This window comes from Bos indicus, chromosome 9 (genome assembly GCF_029378745.1).
Source record: "Bos indicus isolate NIAB-ARS_2022 breed Sahiwal x Tharparkar chromosome 9, NIAB-ARS_B.indTharparkar_mat_pri_1.0, whole genome shotgun sequence".
Taxonomy (NCBI): Eukaryota; Metazoa; Chordata; class Mammalia; order Artiodactyla; family Bovidae; genus Bos; species Bos indicus.
Genome location: NC_091768.1, coordinates 9,419,251 through 9,443,557, shown reverse-complemented (window position 1 = coordinate 9,443,557; position 24,307 = coordinate 9,419,251). Strand labels below are relative to the sequence as shown.

Here is a 24,307-nt window from a genome sequence, read left to right as displayed (position 1 = left end):
TAGGTGGTAAACAGATATTGTCCTTGAAGACTTACCTTGGGGTCCAGGGTCTCCTGGAGGTCCAGGTAACCCATCCTTGCCTGGAGGCCCAGGCCTCCCATGAGCTTGAGCAGCCAGCATTGCTGCTGGGAGCTTGAGCTGGGATAGGAACACGGCCATCCTCTCTTCATTGATGAAAGGAAAAATAATACATCATGTTAGAGAAACACTTTTTATGTCAAAAGTTTTCAAATTTCTTTCTCATGAAATTCAACAAAAACTAACTTGGTTTTCAATTCACGTACATCTAGTTTACCAACTGGTCTGATTGCTAAGAGATTTTTTGATTGTTCAAGTAAAACAATTGTACAAGGTTGCTTCAACATGAAGACAGATAAGTTGTGACAATGAAAGGCTCTGAAGACCTTCAGTGATTCACAGATGTCGCTAACCTAGTGGGCAACATCCTAGAGTCTGATTAACCTCTGTGATGACTTGTGGAGAGAACTCAGGTTCGTATTAAAAAAATGATTGTTATAATAAATTTAAGCCTCTTTCCAGCAATGCTATGAATGTGCCTGTGGTAATTTAAAATATCCTGATAAGGTCTTTGACACTCCCTTCCAAGTGGAATTAGATGGAGCCTAATCCTTCTATTATGGAGTGTAGACTGGACTTCCTTTTACTTTTAATGAATAGGAAAAATGCAAGTTGGGAGACTAATTCATAAAGGCTTGTGACTTCCTGGCTGCGTTCTCTCTTAGCTTCTCATTCTGAGGGAAGCCAGCTGCCATATCCTGAGGACACAAACAGACCTACATAGGGGTGAACTGAAGCCATCTGCCAACAGCTACGTGAGTGAGGCTGGACGTGGCTCTCCCAGCCCCAGCCAAGCCCTCAGGGGACGTCAGCTGGCACTCTGAACATAATTCATGACAGACTGAGTCAGAACCACACAACTAAGCAACTCTGGAAGTCCCCGACCCAGAAAAAATATGTGATGATAACCACTGTTGTTTTAAGCCACTGATGTTTTGAGAAACTTTCTTACGCAGCAATAGATAACTCACGTGGTAGGTGGCACTTTATAGCATTGAATAAAACTGCATTATTGGACTTCCCTGGTGGCACAGTGGATAAGAGCCCACCTGCCAATGTAGGGGACAGGGGTTCAGTCCCTGGTCTGAGAAGATTTCACAAGCTGTGGAGCAACTAAGCCTGTGCGCCACAACTGCTGAACCCGGGCTCTAGGCCTCTCGAGCCGCAGCTACTGGGCCCGCAAGCCACAGCGAACGAGCCCCTGTGTCACAGCTACTGAAACCCACGAACCTAGAGCCTGGCAATGAGAAGCCCGAGCACTGCAGGAAGAGTAGCCCCTGCTCTCCGCAACTAGGGAGAGCCCACGGGCAGCAACCAAGACCCAGAGCAGCCACAAATCAACAAATACAGCAGTGTGCACAGGTCAGAAAGCCGCATCACTGACAAAGAGGTTTATTTATTGAAAGGATGTCCATCATAGTGATTTCATAGCACTGTTTAATTTCTGCTGCTGCTGCTAAGTTGCTTCAGTCGTGTCTGACTCTGTGCCACCCCATAGACGGCAGCCCGCCAGGCTCCCCAATCCCTGGGATTCTCCAGGCAAGAACACTGGAGTGGGTTGCCATTTCCTTCCCCAGTGCATGAAAGTGAAAAGTGAAAGTGAAGTTGCTCATCGTGTCCGACCTCAGCGACCCCATGGACTGCAGCCTACCAGGCTCCTCCGCCCATGGGATTTTCCAGGCAAGAGTACTGGAGTGGGGTGCCATTGCCTTCTCTGGTTTAATTTCTAAGCTGGGCTAATTAATATTTTACTTTGTCAAAAACTAATGTATACTTTTAAAATAAAATGTCTTATGATACACCCTCATTCTTCTTCTTCTTTTTTTTTTTTTTTTTCTGATTTGATTTCCAGTTAGTTCCATTATCCAGCCTAAGTCTCAATAGGAAGGATATCTCATTTGGCCAAAGGAACAAATACAGCATTGGTGTCGAGAAGCACGTGCCCAGGGAATGTCAACTGCAGACAGTGAAAACAGCAAAAAGCCTCTGTACATTTCTGTGAGCCTCAAGAAGATGCTGAAAAGGAGAACACACGAGTTGCAGGAAGCTGACAAGTTATTCAGAACATTTAAACATCTTTTTCCAGTGTTGAGTGATGTGACCTTTATGCACTGAATACATCCTAAATCTTCTCAAGGACATAGCACTGTCACCTGCCTACGTTCATCTACCAGGCTGCCTGTCATCGGGGGCCTAAACAGAGAGGCAAGGGAGGGCAGTGAGGACTGTGCCCGAGTGCTGCCTCCAGAGAGCTTGGCTGGTGGGTCACGAGAGTATCCTCACAGGTGGAGTCAAACATCAAAACACTGCTGCTGCTGCTAAGTTGCTTCAGTCGTGTCCGACTCTGTTCGACCCCATAGACGGCAGCCCACCAGGCTCCCCCATCCCTAGGATTCTCCAAGCAAGAACACTGGAGTTGCCATTTCCTTTTCCAATGCATGAAAGTGAAAAGTGAAAGTGAAGTCGTGTCTGACTCTTAGCGACCCCAAGGATTGCAGCCCACCAGGCTCCTTTGTCCAAAGGATTTTCCAGGCAAGAGTACTGGAGTGGGGTGCCATTGCCTTCTCCTGATCAACTATATACTCCAATATAAAATAAAAAGCTAAATGTCAAGAAAAAAGTGGTTATACAATGTAGACTATTGGGATATTAATAACTCTTAACATTTAAACAATTTGAAAAATGAGGAACTTCAAAAAAGGTAAATTTGAAAATATAGAACAGTCTTATGGACTCTGTGGGAGAGGGAGAGGGTGGGAAGATTTGGGAGAATGGCAATGAAACATGTAAAATATCATGTAGGAAACGAGTTGCCAGTCCAGGTTCGATGCACTATGCTGGATGCTTGGGGCTGGTGCACTGGGACGGCCCAGAGGGATGGTATGGGGAGGGAGGAGGGAGGAGGGTTCGGGATGGGGAACACATGTATACCTGTGGCGGATTCATTTTGATATTTGGCAAAACTAATACAATTATGTAAAGTTTAAAAATAAAATAAAATTAGAAAAAAAAAAAGAAAATATAAATAAGAATTTTCACTCTAAAATTCCTAAACAAGTCATATTATTAACTAAATTAAACATTCTCCATAAACAGGGCCTAACATTTTCTGTATTCAGTGCTCTTGTTGTGGGATCATGGAGACAGCTTGAGAGAGATGATCATTTCAGTAACAACTATTATCCATGTTTTTATAAGTCCCATGCACTATAATGATTATCTGCTGATAAGCTTTATTTTATGACTAGAAATCTGTCATATAATTATTCTCCGAATTATTTTTCTAATAATCAAGTCACAGTTATACTTATTATTAGAGAATTCTTGGTTATTAATATCACATAGACCATTGTTTAAATTTCACCTCAGAAGCATATTCAATATTTTACCACTATGTCATTGGGAAGATCCCCTGGAGAAGGGAACAGCTACCCACTCCAGTATTCTTGCGAGGAGAAATCCATGGACAGAGGAGCCTGCCAGGCTATAGTCCATAGCGTCTCAGAGTCAGACGTGACTGAACGACTAACTCACTTACAAAGCTCATATTTAACAAATCTAATATGTACACAACTAGATTTAAAACAGAAGACTGGAGGAGGGCATGTCCTTGCTATGGCAAAAAGAAACAGTATTCTCTTCATGTATTTTCTTTAAAAAGCAAATTCAAATGATTTCATTTGTGAAACTAACCACAGTTTTTTGAAGATACAGCTAATAAGTATTAAGAAATGAATCTTTCATGTGAAAAACTCCAGAAAAGTGTTTTACTGATTACATTAGTGTTAATTTTGCAAGTAAGGACAAAATGACTGTAACACATTAGAATCCATAGCTGCCAGCTGGGAAAAACTAGGGCCAAATGATAGAGACCTGTAAAGAGGTACCTCCAGACTTTTCTCTAGACTTTTCCAGACTTTTCTCCAGACTTTTCACTCAGTGTAGATTCATTTGAACTTGAAAGATACTTTTCACTTAAACAGATATGTCTGTTTTATAAATTTTTGATAAAGAGCAAGCTACTCTTGAGAGTAACCTATTTTTCAATGGGCTTTCAATAAAAACTTTTGTTTGAAAAATGTAGGTCCATACACGGTTTAGGAAATAAAGCAAAATTATTTTCAAATAGAATTATTAAAGAAAAAGCCCCAAGAAACGTGGAGTATTAGCTATACTTATCAAAAGAGTAATTACCCTACACTCCCATTCTGAAATCAAGAAGAAGCCAGAATGGAAACAGGACAGTGTCCACGGGACCAGAATCTCCAGTGAAGAGTTACCGACTGTGACGATGGGGACCAATGAGGACTGATAGCTCGTCTCCAAAAGTGACACTAAGTCCCTGACTTTCCAGTAACGCTTTTCATTACCTTTCTATCTGGGGCATGTTTGGTTGGTGTGCATACATCTGTTTGAGTAACAGTATATAAAACAAATGCAATTAATATATATATAGTTTTGCAAATCATCCCATTGAATATAGATAGAATATATTTACATTAATTGTAAACTGAGTACTTTATAAAAATATGAAATTCAATGTTTACAGCTTGAAACTTTGCTTATTAGTTATTGTTTTGCACTTAAAAGATAGATATATACTTCAGTACAATTTTTCTTAATTTGAGACATACCTTTTTGAATGCCTTCAGTGTCTAAACAAAATATTCCTATCACTACTTTTTCCTCTTTAACGTATGAATTGAATTTTCAAGTACTTTGTTTTTGGTGCTTTTAAATATTTTCAGCAATACAGTTTTTAAAAATTTTTTTTAATTAATTGATTTTAATTGGAGGCTAATTACTTTACAAGATTGTGGTGGCTTTTGCCATACATCGACATGAATCAGCCACGAGTGATATGTCCCCCCCCATCCTGAACACCCCTCCCAACTCCATCCCCACCCCATCCTGATGTATTTTTTTTTAATTTATAATTTTTTTTTATTGAAGGATAATTGCTTTACAGAATTTTGCTGTTTTCTGTCAAACCTCAACATGAATCAGCCATAGGTATACATATATTCCCTCCCTTTTGAACCTCCCTCCCCTCTCCCGCTCCATCCCACCCCGCTAGGTTGATATAGAGCCCCTGTTTGAGTTTCCTGAGCCATATAGCAAATTCCTGTTGGCTATCTATTTTACATATGATAATATAAGTTTCCATGTTGACTCTTTCCATACATCTCACTCTCTCCTCCCCTCTCCCCATGTCCATAAGTATATTCTCTATGTCTGCTTCTCCACTGTTGTGTTCTAACACATATATACGGAATCTAGAAAAATGGTACTGAATAATTTATTTACAGGGCAACAATATTTTTTAAAATAATTACTTCTAGCTGTAAATTATCTAGCTTTAAGATACACTCAGTAACAGTCATTTAACATAAGAGTAATTACTTCCTCTGAACCATACTCTAATGCTCTATAATTTTAAATAATACATTTCTGAGCCAGTAAATAAATTAAAAAGACCTGTAATCTTAATTGTTTTTCCTCTGTTTTCACGGATCTTTGGTCAATAAACTGTTTTTGGCTACACTTTCTAATGAGGCAGGAAACTAAAGAGTCTGGATAGGAGCTTGCATAATGCAGACACACAGAGCCCATCTGCCAAGGCAAACCCACAGCAGTCACAGCAGTCATTCTAACAGATGAGACTGGGGCGGGCCTTCCTTGGAGAAAGGACTCGTTAAAATCAAGCAGACATGAATATTAATGTGGTGATAAAGTACATCAGACAGAGGTGGAAGGGACATTCAGACATCATCTAACCCATGGTCTACCTTCTATTTCACAGATAGAATTTGTAAACATTTTCAAAGAGAGATTCATCTTTTTCTCCTAAAGCCCATTCAAATGTTTAATTGCCCATTTTCTTGATAGAACTTCAACTTATTTTCTTTTGTTACTCCATTATGGAAACAGAGACTAGTTACTGAGTGATTTCCCTTGGGAAATCAGTCATCAATTTGATAACATTGTTATGTCTTGGCCTTCAGGTTAAGTAACTTTTACTCATGGGCTTGGCAATCTGTTCCGTAAATCACTTTTTGGTTCTACTATTCTGGGGCTTTCCATATATCTCTTAAATGTGGAAACCAAAATTATATACAGTTATCTCCTAATGAACAAAAATATCAGAAGAGCAATTTCCTTTCATATCCTAAGAATGATGTTCCAGTTTCATATTAACTGTTACTTCAGCAGCGTCATTTGGTGGCTTCGTGTTCGCTCAGGGGCTCATCATGACTCGAGGGTTGCTACTGCTACATCTAACTCTGGCTCCATCTAATCCTTTGTTCCCTTTGTTGCTTTGAAATGTTATTATGAGTAAAGACGGTAGATTGAACACATGTGTCTGCTTTAACTCTTTCTTATATCCCTACAAAAACAATAGTAAATTATTTTTAAAGGCATAAAAGCATGAGAATAGGAGAAAAATATTATGAAAGGAGATGACGTTAAACTCTGGAAGCTCTCAGATGGTGGAGTGTGGATAACTTCGCAGACTCACAAAAACCAAATCTTTACACTGGAAGCTGAGGGACAGCCTGTGTCAAACCATAAAATCTTTAAAATATTCAGAATTGACTGCATGAGTTACATGTGGAAGTGAGAGTGAAGGAGGGGAACTGAAATGAGGGAGACTGGTTGGAAGCCTGTTTAGGAAATGGTCTTAAAATCCCTTTCTCTGCTTGTGCAGCTGGCTCACTGCCCCTTCCCAATTCCAGCCTGAAGGTTTATTATCTGAAGAGCATAAACAGACCATCTCTGCACGGAAGACCGCAGACTGTGTTGAGACCCAGGCTTCCAGACTGAGAACAAGGAGAAGAGATGGAAGCTGCAATGCTTGGAGCTGAGGCCCCAGCAGGAGCCTCCTACCCTGCTCCCCAGATGGTAGCAGCCAGGCAGGTAATGCAAGTGTTTCTTCTGGGGAATGTGATCAGAACGAGACTGCATGACACTGAAGTTGAGGGTCCTTCAATTAAAAAAAAAAAACACCAACTAGACTACCTTCAATAAAGCTCATGGTTGGCAATCCCATCATCCACTCCTAATAGTCCATCAGTTTTTTCTAGAACCCATGCTTTTGTATGAGCAGATGGCCAAGGATGACTGGCACTGAGGAAACCCTCTAAGTTGTAATCAGCAGCATGAATTCATGACCATTGAAAAAACTGTTTTTTTTTTTTTTTTTTTCTATTTTGTCACTGAAGCGACCTAAGTCCCTGGGCTACTCTGCTCTCTCTCTAGTGCTCATGTGAAATACGATGATGTTTACTGAAGTGCTGACATTTTGTTCTGTCTTACTAATTTCTGCTTAAAATAATCAGGCTTCCTGGAGAGAGTAACTCCATGCTGGCAGTGAAAGCCTTAAGATGAACTTGGGGTATCTTGTAATCTTACTCGCTGGAAAAGTCAACAATGCATGTTTAGCTTAGCAAAGAAAGGATGCTGTGCAAAAGAAGCAGGAATCATGAACTGATGAGGATTTATTTTCTAAAGACAATTCCCACCTTATTAAGCTCATAGTTGAGGGGAATGATCTTGATTTTTGCAAATCATTTGACAAAATTATGTAATAGCTTTGTAAATAAAGAAATATGGATTAGATTTTAAGACAACTATTTGGATTCAGAGCTTGCTAAAATAGATTAAATTGATGCTTTATGAATGGACAGGAGGAACTCAATGGTGTTCAGACCTAATCCTTTTAACTCAACATTTCTAACAAAAATTGTGACATGCCTATGAAATTTAGAGATGACACAAAGTTATGAGAGTCAGGCAAATGCCCTACAACAAGACAAGATTCCAAAAGATATTTTCAGGTTGGAACAACGTATACACGAGAATCACTTGAAGTTGAGTAAAAATAGGCAAAAATCACACACATTTAAAAAATGAACACAAAGCATGAGAAACATTCAATTTTTTTAAAGTTTCTATAAGGTGGATGGAGGCTTGTTAGCTCACTTAAAAGTCAAAATGAACCAACAGTGTGATACAGATACTTTTTTTTTTTTAAGGAACACTATCTTAGGCTGCATTATTGAAGTGTCTAAACCAGGGGTCAGAAAGCTTTCTTGGAGAAGGGTCACAAAGTAAATATTTGAGGCTTGGCAGGCTACACAGTCCTTGTCATATACTTAACCCTGCTGTCCAGCATGAAAGCGAGCAGAGAAAATACATAAAGAAAGGAGTGTGACTGCACTCCTATGACACTATTTATGGACACAGATTTGAATTTCTGATCACTTCGCATGTCATGAAATATTATTTTGATTTAAAAAAACATTTAGAAATGTATCCTCCTTCCACGGGCTTCCCAGGTGGCACTAATGGTAAAGAACCCGCCTGCCAACGCAGGAGACAAAAGAGACAAAGGTTTGATCCCTGGGTTGGGAAGATCGCTGCAGGAGATAATGGCAACCCACTCCTGGGAAATCCCATGGAGAGAGGAGCCTGGCAGGCTACAGTCTATAGGGTCGCAAAGACTCGGACATGACTGAAGCGACTTAGCATGAAAGCAAACACATCCTTCCACCTGCCAAAAAGGTAAAAGCGCTTCTTAGCTTGTGGCTGTAACAGCAGCGAGAGGCAGGTAAACAGGGCTGGTGGCTATGGTTCACTGAGCCTGGTCTAGATCCATAGACACTGTCCTCTGCCTGGTCACAATACTCCTGGGGAATGAGGGCCGTTCCTCCAGGGTGATGGCATGGGGGAACTGGACATGTTTGCTCCATGGAGGAGAAGATTAAGGAGGGGTGCTGTGGGTGCTCACTCAGGGGGCTGTCGTGTGAAGAGAAGGTTCTGTCCTTGTGGTGGCTACAGACCAGGAATAAGGAGAGAACCTACAGGGAGGCAAACTTAGCCCCATGTGAGTAAGAAGCTCCTATCTGAGCTGCCCCATCCTAGGACAGGCCACCTCTTAAGGCGGATGGTGCACAGCATCTTTGGACAAACGTTGCTGGAGAGACTGTCAACAGCAGAGGGGGAGGAGGAAGCGGGGACAATGCAGAAATGGGTACTCCGCAAATCTCACCTTCAAAAATCCTCAGAACTTCTTGATTAATATACTTCTTTATTTCTTCAAATGAAACCACATCAGCCTAAAGAAGAGGAAGAAAAAGTCTGTTAATACAGAACCTAGCACAAATGAATAAAGAACAGAAGTAGTAGGTTGGCATGCATGCTGGAAACATCTATAGAGATCCATTGATCTAGCAAAATAGTTTTGTCCTTTGTAATAATCCCTGGATACTGCTAAAGTCAATATCTAACCAATTCTATTATGTGTCTTCAAAGGATGAGCACTCTAACTGGGCTGATTCTTTAACATGTTTCATTCATGAGCTAAAGCTTACTAAGTTTTACCCACTTCATGGTCAAGTTTATTTTGCAATTTACACACTGCAGGCAAACCTGTATTAAGCAATTTTCTTTTCTTTTAACATTTTTACTTATTTATTTTTGGCCACACTGGGTCTTTACGGCTTTGCGTGGCCTTTCTCTATTTGTGTCAGCTGGGGACTGCTCTCGAGTTGTGGTGCTCGGGCTTCTCACTGGTAGCTTCTTTTGGTGCAGAGCACGAGCCCTAGGGTAGACAGGCTTCGGCAGCTGTGGCACACGGTCACAAGTTGTGGGGCATGGGTTCTGTTGCTTCGTGGCATGTGGGATCTTCCCGGATCAGGGATTAAACCAGTGTTTCCTGCTTTGGCAGGTGGACCCTTAATTGATGGATATCTGGAAGTCTGAAATTTTCTTGATAGAAAATGCTGTGGAGTCTGGTAAAGGGAAGTAGGTAGATGATGCCACTTGATTTTTAACCTCTTTACAAATAAATCTACATGACTGACCAAGAACCTCACATTTATAATAGCATTTAACATTTATAATAGTAATGTTTTATTTCAGTACCTTGATAGTTTTAAAAGGGAGCTATCATTTTGCACAGTGGTTAAGGGTTCAAAGTATGTTGTTCCTCTTCTTTGTATTTGGTGGTTACTATCCAGGGATACATGTGTGGCTTTAAAGACAATATGATGGGTTCACACAGAGTGATAGCTTCTGTGGAACAGAACAGTTCTAATTTCAGAATATTTTATTTTCACTGTTGGAATGAATGCATCTAATACCACATATTGGCACAGCACTGAGAGTTCATTGCACAGGCTTGATTCAAGCAGAGCGTAGCAAGAGTGGGTGAACCAGAGTATGGTGGGAATGCCCAGTTCAGCCCAAACTCTGGACTTAGCTGTTTATCAGGGGACAGCATGTCCTTCATTCTCTGGCCTCACACTAGGACCGCCCCCCTTTCTTCCTGACAAGGACATATTCTGATTCAGTTCCTCTGCAGGATGGCTGCCCACCACCTCCTGAGGATGCTTATAAAGACACGGGCCTCCTTAGCCAGATACTCTCTTAGGCCAATGGGTTTCCACTTCAAAGCACCACTCAGGGCAGATTCTGACAGTCAACAAAATGGAGTTTTAACATAAATAGATGTGTGTTTTCTGTGTAGTGTAGGGGACATCATCGATTGTATTTGAAGGCAAGGCCCTGGAGTCCATCAGAGCTGGGTCTGTCTGACCTCTAGATCACTGTGACCCTGGACAGGTCAAAGTTCGGCTTCTGCATTTGTGAACGTGGAAGGAGAGGTCACCTGTCCTCTCAGGTTAGTTGTGAGGATCTAAGGAGGGAATGTTCAGTGAGTACTCAGCATGGGACCTGGCACATCACTTGAAATAAATAACATGATTGCTGCGCTTGTAGAGGCCAGCTTAGGTTCACTTTATCTGGAAAGGTTTATGACTTGCAGTCCCAGCCAGGAGCTCCAGGAGCTCTCTGCCCACTTACCGGGGAGCCAGGGAGGCCGGGGAGGCCTGGAGGGCCCTGGTGCCCAGGGGATCCTGGGGAGCCCTTGTTTCCTGGGGGCCCCACAGGGCCAATGGCTCCCTTGATCCCTTGAAGGCCTGGTTTTCCTTGTTCACCTTGTGGGCCTCGGTCTCCTGGGATTCCCTGATCACCCTGTTAAGGGAAAAAATGAATTAGAATGATCTCTTCTAGAACCATGTTAGCAAAGGCTCTGGATTCATACTGGCATGTGTTAGCTGTGGAGCCTTCGGTAAGTGGATTAAACTCCTTGCACCCTGCTTGCTTCCTCTCCCTAAAGGGGGGCTATTAGCAGTGTCCACTGAATAGATGATGCTGAGAAGTGAGTTAACTCCCTGGAGTGCCTAGAGCGGCACTGGCACTCAGAAAGCACTAGTTCAAAGTCAGTGATGAGCTTACTCGCACCCGGTCGTCAGTCCAGAGTGATGACATTTCTGAAAGTCCAGAGTGGCGCTGCCACTTCAGGCCTGGGTCTCCTTTGCGATAACAGAGGAAGATGGCTAAGAAGATTTCATCACTGAAAGCGTCCATTTGGAAAAGCTTCAGGATGCTCAAAATCTCTCCTAAATCGGGTACTTTATTCTTTTTATGCTTTCTCCTGTATGTTTGGTCTTTGTTAGTTTCTGTGGGTTGGTTTCTGCACTCATGTTTTACCCGTGTGTGTGTGTGTGTGATTGTGTGTGTGTGTGTGTACATGTGCGAGTGCATTCTATGTCCTAAAAGGACATGACTGAGGAAGGTGAGAAAAAACAGCCTTTGGGAATGTTCAAAGCAGGTGACTGGGGTGGAAGGTCATTACTGAGATCATTTATTCAATAATGTAGATGAACTATAAAAAAATTCATTGAATGAGATGCCATAACAAATTAGATGTGCTTGAATCTGAGAAGCTTCTTTAATGCTGACTTTTTCTTGCAAGGCGTTTACTACCATATAAGTTTGTGCATGAGAGTATGAAAGAGGGAGAGGGAGAGAGAGAGAGAGATGGAATATAAATGAATGACTATGTATGTATGTTGGCAGATATTTCAGTTTCCATATTTCAAATATTGGTTCCACAGCTCCAGGAGGTGATGATCACACTGAATATGAGAGATCGGTGCATTGACCTGCCCCGTATTTGACTGTGTTATTCTTCTATTTGTGATTCTTCTGCAAAAGTCCAAACTCTATTTTTCCTGATTTAAAAAAATAATGAAGTGAATGAATAGTTACTGAGATCTATCTGATCCTAAATGAAGAGATATAGAAAGAAGCCATGTACAAAGAAGAAAATCATTTGGACCTAATTTAAATTCTACTGCCTTAGTTATAAAAATATGTCTCCTACATGTATGTCAACCTGGGTCACATTTGGAAAAATATCTGAGATGATTAAGACAAAAAAAAAAAAAAGAAACAGAAGAACTACTAGCACACCTTGAGTATGTGCAAAATAAACACAATTAAAATTATTTATACTTTAGGTACATTATAGTAAGTTTATTATGAAAACTAGAAAGAACCTAAATATCCCAGGAAAAGGGGCCAGGTATTGTCTAAATACCTTGGAAAAGGTATATCCAAATACTGGAATAACATAGAGCCACTAAAAGGTCCATGTGGATCTAGGTTTACTGACATGGAAAGATGGTCATCATATGTTAGGTGAAAAAAGTCATTTACCAAACAGTATGAACCCATTTTTTTTTAAAGTATATGCTCACCTGCATCGATGCATTAAGCAAATGTGTATACTACCTTATGTATAACAGTGAGATGGAAATAGGTCCAAAATATCAACAGTGCTTATCTCTGTATAGTGACATAAGGTAGACTTTCTTCTTTTTTCTTTATGGTTTCTCTATTTTAGTATTTCCTTCAGTTATCATGGATTATTTGTGTGGTGCTGGTGGTGGTTCAACAATCAAGTCATGTCTGACTCTTTGCGACCCCATGGAACCCTTGTGACCCCATGTGACCTGCCAGGCTCCTCTGTCCATGGGATTTCCCAGGCAAGAATACTGGAGTGAGTTGCCATTTCCTTCTGCAAGGGGTCTTCCCAACCCAGGGATCAAACCCAGGTCTCCTACATTGCAGGCAGATTATTTACCACTGAGTCACCAGGGAAGCCAGATTATTTGTGTAATGATAAGTAAAACAGACACCAGTACGTAAGAACATGCCCCACCCCCAACACACATGCACACAAGCCCTCACTAGAACCCCTAAATAACAATGCTCAAGGAACCTGTGGCTGAGTAATAAATCCAATTCTAGTAGAAAACATTAAGGTTTCTTAGAGAAAATAATGGGAAGTTGCAATACTGATATCAACAACCAAAACAACGACACTAAACGCACACACCAGAACTGGCATTACTAGTAGCTCTATATGTCTTTCTCTACCTCCGACCCCAGCCCCTTGCTCAACCAAGTATTACTCCCCCAGACTGGGGGAGGGGGTGGTCTCAACGACACCTCTGTTCCCTGGGAGGCATGTGAAAATGCACGGTGAGGCTGATGGTACAGCGTCTAGTGGGTGGAGGCCAGGCATGCTGCTAAACATCTTAACAAAGCGCGGGACGGGCACCTACGACAAAGAATTATTGCTCCCAAACATCAACAATGCTGAGGTGGAGAAACCCTATTCTAGGCGAAAAGCACCTGGGTGATGGTTACAGTGGGTCATGTGTCTGACACAGGAGGCTCATAGGAGCTTTCCAAACTGGGATCACAAACCAGACATAGTTGGGAATAAAGGCCAAGCAGGTAGGCGTATCTGCCATATTGCCTACTGCTGGGTCCTTGAATGGCCCTATTTTATGCCTGGCAGAGATCTTGGTTCCTGTACACCCTAAGGCTTTTCATATCAAGAGATTTCTAGTGGGTCTAAAAATATAATTTGAATGATGGGGCAATTGTGGAGACAGACTTAACAGTCATAGTAGGAGCGTACATACCCGTTCTCCTTTGGGGCCTCTCTCTCCAGGCTTACCCATGATGCCCTGAAAAACAAATGTCAGCACTAAAAATCACTGCATGCCAAGATTCCTCATCAATCTACTCCACCAGGAATTCTGGCAGGTGATCTGGATGTAGTTTTGTATTAGAACATTTATTTCCAATGACATGTTCCATACCTGAACACCTGGTAATCCATCTTTCCCATTTATTCCCTGTAAAGACAAATAATGGTCAGTATTTCTGATTCTGCATTAACAGGAATAATTAAATGCAACAAAAGGGTAAAGTTTCAAGGACTGTATCATATCTCCACTGAGATTTTGGTGAGGCAGTGTGGTGAAATAGAAAACAAAATCAACAGAATTAGCCCCAAGTTTAAATTCTGACTCTATAACTTACAAGTTCCATTTACTTCAGGCAATTTACTTAACCGTAATAGCATCAGCTTATCCACTCACAAAGCAGGGATAAATAATGGCCTTAAAACTAGGGATTTAGGGAAATAACAGAAAAGGCCTAGCTCACTATAAACAGTCACCAGGGTTGTTCTCCTCACTTATTCCATTAGGTCCATTCTGAGAAATAAGAAGGCTTCCCATGGTGCTGGGTGGCCAGTATATGATATTCATTGTTCACTTTCAACAATTTTCCTACCAAAGACAGTCATTCTCAGTAAATGGCCTCTGTTGCTGCTTGAGAAATTTCATAACATGGCTAGAGCCTGATCCTGCTATGAAATAAACTGTCAGCCAGAGACAACTGCTATTTTTCAGTTGGAAAATAGGAAAGGACAGTGAGAAACATGTAATTGTGCTTTCTGAGAGTATTAAATACTGGTTTCTTCTTATTAAACTGGAAGCTTCTCAAACTCTACAAGGCAGTTCCATAGTTGATAATAAAGCCTCGTCCTGCTTGAAGATTCGTGAGCCCAGGAGACGCCCCAGCTGGTAGGTATAAGGAGGGAAAGCACTCAGGGTCACATCAGATGCTGAGAGCCCCACAGCAGGTTTGTCTCTGAGATTTGATTTGAAGAGGGAGACCAAGGTGAGGAAGTGATTTCTCGGCAGCAGGCAGGCGCATGGACTCCCTCCTCTGCAAAGCCTGGGAGACTTTCGCTGGGCTGGGACGGAGTCTACAAGGATGGCTCTTCCGACAAGAGGTGTTTTCACTGCTGTAATCACACTGGGTTGGGAACCCAGCCCAGTCCCCCAACCTCCCTGAACATCCTGGGAATTACCTAGAGCACTTTAAGAGCACTTTAACTAGGACCATGTTGCCAGAAGCATCGGGTTCTAAGGAATTATGCCATCCAGAAACACAAGCAAAAGATAAAGCTGGTTAAGGAGAGGATATGAAAGAAACAACCATGTCATTTGAATAAGAGAAGATAAACCTGCTGTAAAAGTGTAATTCATGTTTTGGTAACAATACAAGAAAATGAACAAACTTATAGATAATTTTTTGTCTTTTATAATTCATTAGTGACTGTCATATGTGTTCTCTTTTCTCTGCTACTGCTGCTTCGTTGCTTCAGTCGTGGCCAACTGTGTGTGACCCTATGGACTGTAGCCCGCCAGGCTCCTCTGTCCATGGGATTCTCCAGGCAAGAACATTGGAGTGGGTTGTCATGCCCTCCTCCAGGGGATCTTCCCAACCCAGGGATCAAACCCGAGTCTTCTGCATTGCAGGCAGATTCTTTACCACTGAGCCATCAGGGAAGCCCATCTCTTTTCTCTGTGAAGATGTTATTAACTTGTTCTTTATCACCAGTCGGGGGCGGGGAAGGTCCCAGTTTCAGAAATTTTTACAAAAACCTCAATGGATTTACCTTTCTCCCTTTCATTTCACTTATCCAAAAGACCCCTACTCTTCTTTCTAACTCAGGTGTCCATCTGCCACACGCCTGCCTCTGAGCACTGGCCTGAGGCTGCAGAGGAAGGGGGCCCTTGCTCAGGTGTTCTGACCTGTACCTGTGGCAGCAGCCCCCAAGCAACCCCTCGGTATTTCTCGACTTGGCTCCTCCTTCTCAAAAGTGCCTGCACATATTTTCCTGTCTCATGAGACCTCCAGCGTTACCAGCATTGCCAGCCCGTTCCTCATGGTCAGTGATGACTTGCATCCTTCATGGAGAAAACAGAAGTAAGGGACCCACTCACTGTTCTGCCTCCAGCCCCACCTACCTGTGCTCATGAGAACTCTGACTTCTGCTCCTCGCTCCTCTTAAGAAGGAGGTTCTGCCCTGTTCCTTGTGAAGACCAGTTTCTACTTGTGAGTCTTCTCTCCTGACTCAGAGCCCACTCTCTTGTATCTTCCAATGTCCCCTTTCAACAGAGTCATTCTTTTTTTTATATTTGTGGCTTAGCTGGTAAAGAAGCTGCCTGCAATGCGGGAGACCTGGGTTCGATTGCTGGGTTGGGAAGATCCCCTGGAGAAGGGAAAGGCTACCCACTCCAGTATTCTTGGGTTTCCCTGGTGGCTTAGCTGGTAAAGAGTCCACCTGCAAGGCAAGAGACTTGGGTTTGATCTCTGGGTTGGGAAGATCCCCTGGAGAAGGGAAAGGCTACCCACTCCAGTATTCTGGCCTGGAGAAGTCCATGGACTGTATAGTCCACGGGGTTGCAAAGGGTCAGACACGACTGGGAGACTTTCACTTTTCATTCTTTTATGAATGGATCTCTGCTGCTGTGTGTGGATGTTCACTGGTAGCAGTGCACAGGCTTCTCATTGCAGTGGCTTCTACTGCTGCGGAGCACGGGACCGAGGCATGCGGGTGAGGTAGTTGTGGCTCACAGCGTGGGCTCAGTAGATGTGGTGCGTGGGCTTAGTTGCTCTGTGGCATGTGGAATCTTCCCAGATCAAGGATGGAAGCCATGTCTCCTGCATTGGCAGGCAGATTCTTCACCACTAGACCACCAGGAAAGTTCTCAAGCAGGTCATTCTTATCACGATACCACCATGCTGTACTCTCTCTCCCAGTGACGCCTACATTTCCAAACCCAGGGGAGAATTTTAAGCTCCCTCGATACTCTTCCATATGGTTTCCTCTCCATTCTCTTAAACACTTGGCTCCCTCGACATACAGGAACTCTCCTTTGCCTGGCCTTCTTCTCTTCTCACTGGCTGCCCCTTCTTGGTCCTTCGGCCAGAGCCTCTCCTAATGGCTCTGTTCTCTTCCCAGTTCACAGTGACCTCATTTCATCCAGGCTCAGGCTGAAAGACCCAAATCAGTCTCTGCAGTCCTGGCCTCTCCATTGATTCCAGAAGAATATATCCATCGCTTACTTGACATTTCCACTTGGCAGTCTACTAGTGCTTCAAGATGAACATTTTAGAGCAGAGAACTCCTGGTTTTTCCTTCCAAATTCATCCATCTCCCGTATTTCCTGTCTCACCAAATGTACCACACTGACCAGGTTGCTCAGACTGCAAACCACAGCTTTGCTGTGTCTCTTTCTCACACACTGCATCTGGTCCATCAGCAAGTAGTGATGGCTCTGCCTTCAAGACACATCATGGCAATGCTTCTTCAAGGTTCTGTCTGCTTCCACCCTGCTCCCTATGGTCAGCTCTCTAGGCAGGAGTTAGAGTGGTACTTGAAAATGCAGTCTAGTCATTTCCCTACCCACTACAAATGCTCCAATGGGTCTCCGTCAGACTTCAAATGAAACCCAAACTCCATCCCTGACTCAGAAGTTCCTCACAGTCTGGCCACTGCCTGCCTCTCCCTCTGTGTCTTTCCTGCTCTCCTTCAGCTCACCTCAACTCTTGACTTTGTGCCTTCTGCCCTTCCTTCAACACAGAAGGTTCTGCTAGCCTTTCCTTTTGCTTGAAACAATGTCCCCTGTCCCCACCTCTGCTGTCTACTTGACTTCCCCATGGCTTGAGCTCTCCTACCATACAGGGTTTGCTCCAATGCTGAATGCTGTTTGACTGCCCTATTGAAATGCTACTCCAGGGCTTTACCCTGCTTAGGCTGTCTTCTACCTGAATCATGTGTGTTTGTTTCTGGTTCGTATCCCTACACTAGAGTACAAATCCAAGGAGCTGCAGGCACCCACAACAGTGCCTGGCATGTCCTAGGTGCTCAAGAAGCATTCACTGACTGAATAAATTGTTTTTTGCATAACTCCCTGGGAATGTGATGGCATATGAGAGTGCCTTACAGGGGCTGGGATGGGGAGTTGGTAAAAGGCAGGGGAGAGGAGGTAGAGATTGAGACTAATGTTAATGGACCGTCTTCCATGGCAGGCACTGGACATCGCACCATGTCATGTGACCTCATAGACTCACAAACCCTTGGCGTCATATCGCAAACCCAGATCTCCCTGACTTTAAACTGCATATACTTCCTGTTTTTTTCACGTTGCTTCTCTGGGGAGATGGTGGCCAGGGGATGCCCCAACCCTGAGGTTTCACAGAGACTGATCAGCCCCCTGAATTCTGTGCTGTTTGGTCACCTTCAGCCCCCCTCTCCTAACAGTAGCCCACTCCCACCCAGTCCATGACACAGAAACAAGCAGAGGGAGCAGGGACTTCTATAAAGAGCACCCTATTTATTCCTCTATGCCTCCCCTCCCTCAGGGCCCAGCACACCCTTAGCACATAGCAGGGATGAGCTGAGTATATGTTGACTTGAACTGAATCAATCAGAATGACTGTTACAATGTCACATCAATATTATGTCTCAGTAGCCAAGAGCTCTTTTAGGACATGAGTGGGTAATGTTTTTGGCAGTGATTAACGAAGGTGTAAGAACAAGTCCACAGATAAAGGAGGGAACGTGGAGACAGAGCCTCTTTCTACTGTAGCTCCACACACAGGTGTTAAATCTGCGAGTCTGCTTATTTCAGGATATGACAGGCCATTTCATTTTTCACTCCGCTGAGAACATTAGACCTAAGAAATAATGAGTCTAATTTCCTGACACTTAAAATAAAAGGCCTCACTGTTCCCATGGTGATTTAAGACATACTCACAGGGAGCTGGGCCCTCAGGGAGAACCACATCCCAAGAAGCCATTGGCAGACCTGCTGTCACTTCCTCAGAAACTCTGTATTCAAATCTCACTTTCTGAGGTGACAAGTAAAGAGGCTGTGCTGAGAACTTTTCTTAAAGAGGCAAATTTTAAATAATGAAAAAGACTTACAGGCTTTCCTGAGGGTCCTTCTGGTCCAGGGAAACCTATGTCTCCAACAGGGCCTCTCTCCCCCTGTAGACATGTCCACAGACAAACATTAGTTGCCAATAAAAACTTTAGAACTGCTTGTGGTAAACACAAGGACAACCACTAAGTCAGAAACAGGCAACTCACCGGTTCTCCTGGAATTCCTGGGGGGCCTGGGGCTCCGGGTTTCCCCTGAGGAATCAGATTACCAGGAAATGTTAGGAGCTAAATTTCTGAATAAGGCCACGTGTTTTCCTTCCACACCCGTGTGTGTAGCACCTGTGCTGCAGGTGTGGCTCTACATTGATGCGCCATCCCCGCTGGTCAGAGTCTGTGGACCACACTCCACTGTGCAGATAGGAAGGCAGTCCCTCAATGCATGTGTGGGTGTGTGGTGGGGGATGGGGGGAGGGAGGATAAGAATTATGAAAATGCTTTCATCAGTGTTTTATAGTTTTCTATATATAGGTCTTTTGTTTCTTTAGGTAAATTTATTCCTAAGTATTTTATGAATTTTCCTTGGAAGAAAAGCTATGACCAACCTAGACAGCATATTAAAAAGCAGAGACATTGCTTTGCCAACAAAATTCCGTCTAGTCAAAGCTATGGTTTTTCCAGTAGTCATGTATGGATGTGAGAGTTAGACTATAAAGAAAGCTGAGCGCCGAAGAATTGATGCATTTGAACAATGGTGTTGGAGAAGACTCTTGCGAGTCCCTTGGACTGCAAGGAGATCCAACCAGTTCATCCTAAATGAAATCAGACCTGAATATTCATTAGAAGGACTGATGCTGAAGCTGAAACTCCAATACTTTGGCCACCTGATGCGAAGAGCTGACTCACTGGAAAAGACCTGCTGCTGGGAAAGATTGAAGGCAGCAGGAGAAAGGGAACAACAGAGGATGACATGGTTGGATGGCATCACCAACTCGATGGACACCAGTTTGAGTAAGCTCCAGGAGTTGGTGATGGACAAGGAAGCCTGGTGTGCTGTAGTCCATGGGGTCACAAAGAGTCGGACATGACTGAGCAACTGAACAGAACTGAAGTATTTTATTCTTTTCATTGCAATGGTGAATGGGATTGTTCCCTTAATTTCTCCTTCTGTTTTTTCATTGTTAGTGTATGGGAATGTAAGGGATTTCTGTGTAATCTTTCCTAGAGAATGTTCTTGTACACTTGTGAAATCCATTGTTTTTGGGTGAAATGCAGTGCAGATATTAATTAGGTCTAACTTGTCCATTGTATCATTTAAAGTTTGTGTTTCCTTGCTAATTTTCTGTTTGGTTGAACTATCCATAAGTGTGAGAGGTGTATTAAAGTCCCCCACTATTTTTGTGTTCCCGTTAATTTTCCCTTTCATACTTCTTAGCATTTGCCTTATGTATTGAGGTACTTCTATGTTGGGTGCAAATATATTTATAACTGTTATATCTTCTTCTCGGATTGATCCCTTGATCATTATGTAGTTTCCTTCTTTGCCTCTTATCATGGTCTTTATTTCAAAGTCTATTTTATATGATATGAGTATTGTTACACCAGCTTTCTTTTGGTCTCCATTTTCATGAAATATCTGTTTTCAGCCCCTCATTTTCAGTCTGCATGTGTCCCCAGGTTTGAGATGGGTCTCTTGTAGACAGCATATTGTCTCTTGTAATGGATACAAAACAAAACCCCTGTTTCATTTTTGTATCCATTCGGGCAGTCTTTGTCTTTTGGTTGGAATATTAAACCCATTTACATTTAAGGTAATTATTGATAAGTATGATCCCATTACCATAAATGTAGAAATATACCATGTTCGTGGACTGGAAGAATCAATATAGTGAAAATGAGTATACTACCCAAAGCAATCTGTAGATTCAGCACAATCCCTATATCAAGCTACCAATGGTATTTTTCACAGAACTAAAACAAATAATTTCACAATTTGTATGCAAACACAAAAAAACCTTGAATAGCCAAAACAATATTGAGAAAGAAGAATGGAACAAGAGGAATCAATCTTCTTGACTTCAGGCAATACTACAAAGCTACAGTCATCAAGACGGTATGGTACTGGCACAAAGACAGAAATATAGATCAATGGAACAAAATAGAAAGTCCAGAGATAAATCCAAGCACCCATGGACACCTTATCTTTGACAAAGGAGGCAAAAATATACAATGGAGAAAAGACAAGTGTTGTGCTAGGAAAACTGGTCAACCAGTCAACCACATATAAAAGAATGAAACTAGAACACTTTCTAACACCATACACAAAAATAAACTCAAAATGGATTGAAAATCTAAATGTAAGGCCAGAAACTATAAAACTCTTAGAGGAAAACATAGGCAGAACACTCTCTGACATAAATCACAGCAAGATCCTCTATGACCCACCTCCCAGAGTATAAAAACAAAAATAAACAAATGGGACTGAATTAAAAGTTTTTGCACAATGAAGGAAACTATAAGCAAGGTAAAAAGACAGCCTTCAGAATAGGAGAAAATAATAGCAAATGAAGCAACTGACAAATAATTAATCTCCAAAATATACAAGCAGTTCATGCAGCCCAATACCAGAAAAACAAACCCAAACAAAAAGTGGGCCAAAGAACTAAACAGACATTTCTCCAAGGAAGACATACAGATTGATAATAAACACACAAAAAGATGCTCAACATCACTCATTATTAGAGAAATGCAAATCAAAACCACAATGAGGTATCATCTCACGTGGGTCAGAATGGCCACCATCAAAAAGTCTACAAACAATAAATGCTGGAGAGGGTGTGGAGAAAAGGGAACTCTCTTACACTGTTGGTGGGAATGCAAACTGGTACAGCCACTATGGAGAACAGTGTGGAGATTCCTTAAAAAACTGGAAATAGAACTGCCATACAACTCAGCAATCCACTGCTGGGCATACACACCGAGGAAACCAGAATTGAAAGAGATACATGTACCCCAATGTTCATTGCAGCACTGTTTAAAATAGCTAGGACATGGAAGCAACCTAGATGTCCATTGGCAGACAAATGGATAAGGAAGCTGTGGTACATGTGGTACACAATGGAATATTACTCAGCTATACAAAGGAATGCATTTGAGTCAGTTCTAATGAGGTGAGTGAAACTGGAGCCTATTATACACAGTGAAGTAAATCAGAAAGGGAAACATCAATACTATATATTAACACATATATATGGAATTTAGAAAGATGGTAATGACAATCCTATATGCACGGCAGCAAAAGAGACACAGACATAAAGAACAGACTTTTGGACTCTGTGGGAGGAGGCCAGGGTGGGATGATGTGGGAGAATAGCATTGAAACATGTATGTTACCATACATGTTTGGTATGTAGATGGCCAGTGCAAGTTCAATGCATAGGCAGGACACTCAAAGCTGGTGCCTCTAGGACAACCCAGAGGGATAAGGTGGGAAGGGAGGTGGATGAGGGGTTCAGGATGGGGGGATACATGTGCACCCATGGCTGATTCATGTCGACGTATGGCAAAAACCACCACAATATTGTAAAGTAATTATCTTCCAATTAAAATAAATTAATTTAAAAAAATTTGAAAATACTAAACAAATGTATCTTCATTTCTGGGAACCCCTCTTTTTTGACAGGCAGCTCTTCTTTACCTTAGGGAAAGGAGGGCACAAAGGGTCATAGAAGTCCTGCTGCTGCTGCTGCAAAGTCGTGTCACTCGTGTCCGACTCTGTGCGACCCCATAGACAGCAGCCCACCAGGCTCCCCTGTCCCTGGGATTCTCCAGGCAAGAACACTGGAGTGGGCTGCCATTTCCTCCAATGCATGAAAGTGAAAAGTGAAAGTGAAGTCGCTCAGTCGCGTCTGACTCTTCGCGACCCCATGGACTGCAGGCTACCAGGCTCCTCTGCCCATGGGATTTTCCAGGCAAGAGTACTGGAGTGGGGTGCCATTGCCTTCTCTGATAGAAGTCCTAGACTTTGAATTTCACAAGAAGGTTTTTGCATTCATAGTAAGATAGCCTGAAAAGAAGCATGTTTGATTTGCAAAATGTTTTTGTTGGAAAGGAGAGGACAAAACTGGTCTGAGCCAGCACAGAAGGCCTGGAGGACTGAGGGCAGAGACACTGTGGACCAGAGAGACCTCTGAGACAGAGCAGAGTAGAAGATGGACCAGCACAGGTAGCAGTGGGCTAGTATCCAGACCAGGCCTGAGGATCCTGTCCTTGAGGAGCCATCTCCTGCCCCTTGAACCTCATGTGGATGGGGATGTTGGTGTGGGGCTGAGACCACAGAAATCCCAGCAGGTTTCCAGGGAGGGAAACCTGGGCTTTGTCTCTACTTGCTGTATAGAACTCTTGGCAGGTCCTTTGGAGGTCAAGAAGGCCCCTTGGCAGGTCAGCGATGGCTGAGTGGTGAGGCAAGGCAGACACAGGCCTGAGATGGCATCCTGGCCCCCCCACTTCCCAAGTGCAGCAGGAGCTCCTGGAATCTCCTGGACCTGAGTTGGGGCATGTGTTAGAGCTGAGAAAGCCAATGTTCCAAAGGGCCTTGGCATGGGCTCAGGGGCACAGGGAACTCGCACCTGGAGCTCCAGATGAAGATCCCAAAGGCCAGGCAGTGCCAACAGGGATCTCAGAGGACCTGGGGAGGGCACGGTGCCCCAGGGACCCACCTGCTATCCTGGGAGGGAGCAGAGGAAGAGCCAAGGGAAGGCCCTGGATGGCCTGTTTACACACTAGGAAGGGATAGACTTCTAGGCAGAGTGGGACTGGGCCCTTGATTCTCAGCAGAGTTCTGTATGTGCAAAGCAAGTGAACATCCTTGCTTCAACCAGAACCATCACCTTAAGTTTTTTTTAATTGTTGTGAAATATATATAACGTGCGGAGAAGGCACTGGCACCCCACTCCAGTCCTCTTGCCTGGAAAATCCAATGGATGGAGGAGCCTGGTAGGCTGCAGTCCATGGGGTCACTAGGAGTCAGACATGACTGAGCGACTTCACTTTCACTTTTCACTTTCATGCATTGGAGAAGGAAATGGCAACCCACTCCAGTGTTCTTGCCTGGAGAATCCCAGGAATGGGGGAGCCTGGTGGGCTGCCGTCCATGGGGTCGCACAGAGTCGGACACGACTGAATCGACTTAGCAGCAGCAGAATACATAACTTGAACTCCACCATTTTAACCATTTTATGTGTACAATTCAGTGGCTAAGTATACTCACACTGGTGTGTA

At 43.1% G+C, this 24,307-nt stretch overlaps 1 protein-coding gene across 2 annotated transcripts in view; it reads right to left on the bottom strand.

Annotated features, from left to right (window-relative positions):
* Positions 1 to 24,307, bottom strand: part of COL19A1 (collagen type XIX alpha 1 chain) — a 452,305-nt gene that overhangs the window by 18,776 nt on the left and 409,222 nt on the right. For both annotated transcript variants that reach the window (XM_070795674.1, XM_070795673.1), the window contains 7 exons: positions 19,238 to 19,282; positions 19,073 to 19,135; positions 14,103 to 14,138; positions 13,923 to 13,967; positions 10,945 to 11,115; positions 9,131 to 9,197; positions 36 to 164 (listed from right to left, as the gene is read on the bottom strand). In XM_070795674.1, coding sequence (XP_070651775.1) covers positions 36 to 164; positions 9,131 to 9,197; positions 10,945 to 11,115; positions 13,923 to 13,967; positions 14,103 to 14,138; positions 19,073 to 19,135; positions 19,238 to 19,282 — 556 coding nt within the window. The remainder of the gene's footprint in view (positions 1 to 35; positions 165 to 9,130; positions 9,198 to 10,944; positions 11,116 to 13,922; positions 13,968 to 14,102; positions 14,139 to 19,072; positions 19,136 to 19,237; positions 19,283 to 24,307) is intronic.